The 8,004-nt window shown below is 37.0% G+C and overlaps 1 protein-coding gene across 1 annotated transcript; it reads left to right on the top strand.

The window, feature by feature from the left end:
* Positions 1-254: 254 nt before the first annotated feature.
* On the top strand, positions 255-2,573 carry LOC133824037 (B3 domain-containing transcription factor VRN1-like). Its single transcript, XM_062256898.1, has 3 exons — positions 255-552; positions 1,057-1,863; positions 1,959-2,573. Exons 1-3 carry the CDS (start codon positions 421-423, stop codon positions 2,250-2,252), a joined length of 1,233 nt encoding a protein of 410 aa, XP_062112882.1. The 5' UTR covers positions 255-420; the 3' UTR covers positions 2,253-2,573.
* Positions 2,574-8,004: the final 5,431 nt, after the last annotated feature.

Genomic DNA, 8,004 nt, shown 5'->3' with positions numbered 1-8,004 from the left:
TCAGACGGGTGAGAGTTTAAGCCGAGAGTGATGAAGGAGAGTAAGAGGGAGGAGGATTATATCGTATGAGTAGATGGGTATAATATGTATATTGATTGAAATAGTGAGTATTTTACTAAAACTTGAAAATTGTAGACAAAAAAAAAGAGTTACCTAAAAGTGGCTACAGTATCTAATTTCTAATATATATATATATCTAATTTCTACTATATCTAACGAAAACAATAGTTAAAATTGGAGTTAAATTATTTTGGTGTTGGATTTTGAGGAATATATATTTGTAATAAGTGCTATAAAAGTGAATACAGCATCAATAGAATTTGCAGCACGACCTTCAATGCAAATGGCTATATTATCCAATATCCATTATTTCTGCTTTGCCTCTGCGCTAACTTCAAACGCTTTCGTTTTCACGGAGTCATGAATCGTAGTCGTCGCAGGACCGATTCCCCATCTCCAAGTTCTCACCGGCGGCCTCATCCTCTGCCACAACAACCGCTCCATTTCTTCATCATAATGCTTTACTCCCCCAGTGTCAACGAACATAAAATGGTATTCTTGTCTTGTGTTTGGTTTTTTCTTGAGAGAAAAAAGAAAAGAAAACCTCAATGTTTAATATAATTTTCAGTCCATCAGGAGGGGAAATTAGTGTTTTCTCTGTTTTGTGATCATCTCATTTTTTATGGGTTGCAATTTGCATGCCATCACTTATCTCTCAATACTAGGAAAAAAAAATTGTTCTTAGTTGTATGTGTTCTTCTTAACTAGTTTGGGGTTATTGTTTTTTTTTTTTTAAGAAAAAAAGAGTAAATAAAGCTTTTTTCTTTAAGTATATGCAAAACACAGTTCACTAAATTGGTTTTTTTTTTCTTTCGTAATTATACTAAAAAACCATGATGGGTATATAGGAAAGTTAGTTGTTTAGTTATGGGCTTGTGGTTATATGAGAGATATTTCAATATTTTGCATACTCTTGGAGCGGTCTATCTTGATAAGAACGAGTTTATTTAAAACAAGAAAGTCTAATTTTCTTGTCTCTTTGTTTGGCACTTGAAGATGCTCCCAGCCAAGTTTACAAGGAAATTAGGCAATGAACTGTCTGCAGTTGCCAAACTTGTTGTTCCAAGTGGTCAGTGTTGGCAAGTGAGATTGGAGAAAGCTGACAATAAGATTTGGTTCAAACGCGGTTGGCAGGAATTTGTGAAGTTTTATTCCATTTGTTATGGAAATCTTTTGGTATTTAGATATGAAGGGGAATCAACATTCCATGTTTGTATAATGGACAGGACTCTTACTGAGATTGACTATCCCTTGAATGGTCCGAGTAGCAACACTGTGGATCCTAATCTTGACAAGCAACCTAAGGAGAAACCAGATGACACAAATGACAATGAGATCAACCTTCAGATTCCTCACTCTTCTTCCAAAAGAATAGCTGCCAACAAACTTGGAGACAAGCAAGTATTCAATAGAGATCAGAACCCTTTCTCTTCTAACCCGAAGACTGGCCGGTCTAATAAGAATTTCAGAACTAATTCTCCTTCCATTGATAGTCCAAATGCTAGTGGAGGTGTTAAAACAGAAGAGGGGACACCTGTGGAACAACCGGGTCATGTCAATGTTCCTAGAAGCTCAGGTAAACTGAAAGAAGATGAGAATTGTTTCCCACATGATTTGCAGGAACAAAATCATGAAGTAAATACAAACTTGATTCTTCCAAGAGGTTTCCCTGTTACTAATTCAAAATTTTTTAAGATATCCAAGGAAACTGAGAAAATAGCCAATATTGCCAGCAAGCGTGAGTACGAAAATCCTTCTTTCATGGTCATCCTGCGGAAGAGAAATAGCCTATCTAAGTCTGTGGTAAGGTTTACATACATCATACATGTTTCACTTTCCATTTTCTTCAATTTGGTTTGTTTCTTTAATAAACTTTTTGTTCCTCTTGACATGAACAGCACGTGCCTGCAATATATGCTGAGAAGCATATGAATCAGTGTTCTGGATTCATTGATCTTATGGTTCATGGCAATGAGACACAGAAGTGGCGCATACAGTGCCTTCCGCGAAGTGATTTGCCCTCCTGCAGGGAACTAAGCCATGGATGGAGTAAATTTGCAGTGGATAATAATTTGAAAGAAGGAGATGTTTGTGTGTTTGAGGTGGTAGAGAAGGGAGAGAATATTGTGCTGAAAGTTTGGATTTATTGTGCTGGATGGCCTGTGGAGAAACGGTTAAACCAAATGGTTTGATGTCTAAAGAAGGATGCAGGTTATAATGTGTGCAGAAGATCAGTAGTGAGATAATCTAGTTGCTTGTTTTAGTTTTGATGTTTTGTTGTTTAGTTATATATTGACATTAGGGTGATTGAGTCATGCACTAATTTTTAACCTGTTTCTTTTAAATGGATAATATTAACTTGTAATTATCTGAATTTATATATTTTTTTTTGTAAAAAGGATGTATCATTTTCTAGTGTTTGTATTTCTAGCTTGTTATTGTAATTTTTTTGGGCAAAAAAACTACTGATACTACTATATATGAAATATGCGTGAAGGAAATGGTCTTCAATATCTTCAAAGTGACTGGATTACTGTTAAACTTGATATTAGCCTTGTATTAATTAAGTTGTAATTGTTTGTTAGCTTTGGTTACCGTCTAGTTCTTGTTATAGAGGACACGTGTCCTTTCTTTTTCTCTTTTTGTCCCTCCTTTTCTAGCATATATGATCGTGTATTGTGTAACAGAATGTTCTTGAGGCTAATACAATATTTTGAGTATCTCGCATACTCTAACATGGTATCAGAGTTTCTCACACTGTAATGGCTGTTGAAAATAGTTATGGGTCTACTGACCTGCCTCCTTCACAACTTGCACAAACACTAGCGTCTCTTGCTTCACCACCGTTCTCAGCACTCCCTATTCCTGTTGCTGCCTCTTTGTCTTCGGCCATTCATTCGGGTTTTCCTTCTGCCAATCAAACGTTGGCGGCCAAGCTCGATGGGTCGAACTATTTGGTCTGGAAAATGCAAATGCAGAATATTGTCATTGCTAATGATCTTGAAGGATATCTAGATGGATATGTCCCTTGTCCTCCCCAGTTCACTGATGTTGCTTCTCAACAAGTTAATCCAGATTATTTGTCTTGGCATCGTTCCAATCGCCTTATTATGAGTTGGCTTTATGCCTCTCTTTCGGATGCCCTACTTGGACAGATTGTTGGCTTCGCTACTGTCTCCGAGATCTGGTCTTCCCTAGAACAGATTTACATTGCCGCCTCTTTTGCTATTATCTCTGAAATGCGTACCTCACTCCTATCCATTTAGAAAAAAGGTCTTTCAGCTCTTGCCTATGTGCAAAAAATTAAGGCTCTCTGTAACACATTAGCCTCCCTTGGTGAGCCTGTTTCAGTCAAATCTCATCTTATCTATTTGATGAATGAGTGAGGACCCGAATACAATGCCTTTGTTTCTTCGATTCAGGCCATCTCTGCCACTACTACCATTGAAGAGGTTCGTTCTCTTCTTTTGAGCTTTGATGCTCGTCTAGATCGGCAAAAATGCAACCAACTTCAAGCCAACTTTGCTAATATGCAATTCCCTCCCCAAAAACCTAAACCCTCTCCTATTTCCTCCTCTTTCTCTTCCTCTCATTCCTCTCCACGACCATCTTCTCCCGCCTATCCCTCCACACCCAGATCTAACCCTTCATTTTCTTCTCTTTCCTTTGTTCCACAACCCTCCAACTCTTTTTCTCCTTACTCTCCTCACTCTGCTCCTCGCCCAAAATTTCAGATCTGTTTTTGTGTTGGCCACACTGCTAGCGCTGTTACCATAGATCCAACCTTCAATATCGACCTCCATCCTTTCACCCACGCCCTTACTCTGCTTACTTTTCCCAGCATATTTCCCCCTCTCTAAGCCCTTCTCCTTCTCATGTAGCTACTTCGGGAATGGTTTCTGACTCCAATTGGCGCATGGACTCTAAGGCTTCCCACCATTTCACCCCAGATCTCAATCTTCTTGACACTTCTTAGCCATTCAGTGGAGGTGATCTCATCACATTGGGTAATGGTAAGTCAATCTCAATCACTCATGTTGGTTCTGCTTCTTTACCCAACTCTTTGTCCTCTTCTCCTCTTCAATTGTGTCAGGTTTTTCATTCTCCTTCTTTGTCTGAAAAATTTTCTTAGTGTTTCGAAACTGTCTCGTGATAACAATGCTATTGTCGAATTTCACCCCCATCATTTCTTTGTTAAAAATCAGGTCAATCATCGAATACTTATAACAGGAATTCTGGATGATGGCATTTATCGTGTCCCTGCCTCTTCTTTGCAACCCCATGTTCATCTCCTTTTCTCTTCCAAGTCTACAGCCTCGTTGTGGCACTCTCATTTAGGCCATCCCTCCAAGGAAGTTGTTTCCAAAGTGTCTTCAGTCTGTAATTTTCCTTTTTCAATTAAAGATGATATTTCTTTTTGTAACTCTTGTCAATTGGGCAAGTCCCATAGACTCCCCTTTTCTGTATCTGTAAGTTGAGCTTCTTGACCTTTTGATCTAATACATACTAATCTTTCGGGTCTTACCCCTATTAATGACATTACTGGTGATAGATATTTTGTTTTATTTCTTGGTGATTTCACTCGTTTTACTTGGTTTTATTTACTCAAAACTAAAGATGATGTATTTCAGACTTTTATTTCGTTTAAATCTACGGTTCAAACTCAATTTCAAAGTGAAATCAAACATGTAAGGTCTTATTGGGGCGGTGAATTTCGTTCCCTATCCTCTTTTTTCATTAAACATGGCATCTCTCATGAGTTATCTTGTCCTCACACCCTGCAACAAAATGGTCGGGTTGAGCGAAAAAACCGCCACATTGTTGAAATTGGTCTTACACTCTTAGCTCATGCTAGTATACCTCTCTCTTTTTGGCCTTATGTGTATGCCACTACAATCTATTTGATTAACCGTTTACCTACTCGCGTTCTTCATTTTGACAGTCCTTATCAATGTTTTTATGCCAAAACTCCATCCTATGATCATTTTCGAATTTTTGTTAGTTGGAGTTTCGTTCTTCCTTTTGTGTATTTCCGGGTTACAGCAGTCGCCACAAATGCTATTTATGCCTTAATGTTTCTTCGGGTCGTATTTATACGTCTCGTCATGTTGTCTTTATGAGGAGTTGCTTCCCTATGCTAAATTGTCTACTCCCATTCCTCCCTCCTCGTCTATTGTCTCTATCACTCCCCTCCACATCTCTACCTCTTTTCCTACTATTCTCATTCCTTCTATGTCTACCTCTTCTACTCCTATTCATCCTGTTACTTCTAGCCCCATTTCCTCTCTGTCTCCCACTCCCACTCCCTCTTCCGCTTCCTCTTCTTCTCATGTACCTGCCTCTGCTCCTAATTCCCCATCCCATTCCCCTTCCCCTTCCCCTCCCACTCCTTTAAATAACCATCCCATGATTACAAGAGCTAAGGTTGGTATTCATAAGCTACACTTCTTTTACAATGTGGTTGCTAATGTTCCTATTGAACCATCTATATTTCATGAAGCTAACAAGCATGAGGTATGACAAAAGGCAATTGATAACTCTACAAAATAGAGTTATTTTACCATATTTTATATGATAATTGTTGCTTAGTTCTTGAGTTTTTAATTGATTTATTAAGTTTTTAAGTAATTTTGAATTTATTAGTCTTATTGTAATTTTATAGATTTTTGTGTAATTTTATAGATATCTTATTATAATATGTTATAGTTTAGTTATTTGAAATTAGTTAGAAGTAAAAACATGCACTTTTGAGATTTAATGTTTAAGTAAATTAAGTTTTAATTAATATTTTCAATGAATTAATAGGATTTATTTTATAATTGAAAATATTTGATTATGATTTAATTTATGTTTATTTTGTAAGGAGTATGTTGTTTATATTGGGCTTTGAGAAGTAAGGAAATCAAAAGAAAGTGTGGCATTTTTGAAGAAAGAAAATAGAAAAAATGTGGCACTTCAGCCTTCTCTCTTCAGCCCAAGATACAGGCCCGTCAAGGCCCAGCTGAAGCTCCTTCTCCTCACCTAGGCCCATGCTAGTTTCAGCCCAGCAGTCAGGCCCTTGCCTAGCCACCTGTTTCTCTCCCAGCGACCCATCCCAGCAAGCCAACACCAGCCCACGACCCAACACCTGGTTCCCCTTCCTAACCGAAGTCCCACCAGGCCCAACGCAGCCCAACCATCCTGCCTTCACACCAGGCCACCTCTCTTCCTAGCCAAGCTCCACCAGCCCAATTGGGCCTATGAACCACTCGGCCCAACTGCTGCCACAGCTGCCTGCCCAGCCACCCAACCAGCCACCAACTACCCTCTTGAGCCCACAATGTACTTTTGTCCCCTATGTCCAAAAATGCCAACTTTTTACCCAATTTTTCCACATACTTCACCACAAAAATCATCATTACACCCTATAATTTACCTCCACATGCCATATATATTTTGTTTAATTAATTTAAGTTGATTATTTTAATGCTCTCATATTGGCTATAAATATGGAATTTCAAGACCATTTTAGGGTGCTTAATTTTTTTGTTACCATCTTCTTTCTATCATTTTCTCTCTTCCATTTTGGGTTTTTCAAGAGCATTTTCAAGTATGTATTTTGTTTATTTTGTAATTTCTATTCTAGTTATGTGCTTCTAATATTTTTCATAAGACTATTAAGATCATGATGAAGCAACTTGTAACTAGATAATATTTATGTTGTATGTTGATTTCCCTTGTAATGCAACAAAGTTTATGGATTTTTCTTCTTCATATTTGTCTTTCATCTTTAATATCTCATATTTTGGATTGTTAGATAATATGCACTTTGTTCTTCATTTTGGATTGTTATATTCTTTGTGTAAGATGTGTCATTAAATTGTACACATCCAATGCTTAGAACAAAAATATTATGTTTTGCCTTATAAATAATGTTATTTGATTTTTTGTTGTTTCATTAGGTTGATTCACATTAAATACTGTAAATCCTATAATTGGCATTTTTATAGAAATATCTTTTTTCTTAAAAGATAAATTGGTTGATTTAGTTGTTTCCCTTTATTATAATTTTCGGAAATATTTGTTTTCCTTTATTATAATTTTCGGAATTGTTTGGTTTCCCTAATTACAATTTTCAGAAATCCACTTTCCCTTTTTGTGAATTTAGGACAATAATATGCTTCCTTATTTAGCCTATATTGTCTCATTTTGTTTATAAAAGAAAAAATATATTGCAAATATTCGGTACTTACCCAAAGTTATTTTTGAATTATTTGCTTATATATTTTTCGTCCAGCTCAAGGATTGCAATCAGGAAACTGGTTCTTAATGTCATTAATGGTTGTTTCCTTTTTGAGCTTGTTTTTTATCCGACACAGGTCTGAGCTGTCCACACCAATGTCGCATCTGTCGGATCAGCATCTTCTAAATAAGGCAACTCTTTGTCAATCAAGAATAACTTCTATGATTCTTGCATTTATTAGAAGAATCCCTTCTCAGCCTTTGTGAGCACGAAAAAGGACTCTATAAATAGGGCTCTAAAGGCAGTGAGAAAAGTGAACTCTTTGGTGCATTATTTGTGAGCTTTATTGTAATATTTGTGAGAGTTCCTCTTTGTATTCAAGATCATAAGTATTCACGTGATCTTGTAGAATTATGTGTGTTTAGTTTTTAGTGATGAGTTTATACCATGTTCATGAGTGAATACACATTGTAATTTGAACACAACGTTTGTAGTCTTCGAGAGAAGATTTTTACAAGCCTTGCATTGGGAGGATGCAAGCACTCGCTGGCCATTGAAGGGCGTTCAAGTGGTTGAGCGTTTCAATCAAGATCAGATTAGTGAAGAGAAGTACAACAAGTTGCCGCAAATCTCAAGAGGGAGTCTTGTTTTGTTTAAGTCAATGTTTTTGTACTTGTGATTCTTTATTAATTGGTTTTATTCTCTGGGCGTGGCCCCAAGGA

Source organism: Humulus lupulus, chromosome 3 (genome assembly GCF_963169125.1).
Source record: "Humulus lupulus chromosome 3, drHumLupu1.1, whole genome shotgun sequence".
Classification (NCBI taxonomy): domain Eukaryota; kingdom Viridiplantae; phylum Streptophyta; class Magnoliopsida; order Rosales; family Cannabaceae; genus Humulus; species Humulus lupulus.
Note: the sequence above shows the minus strand (reverse complement) of the source record. Positions and strands in the feature narration are given on the sequence as shown.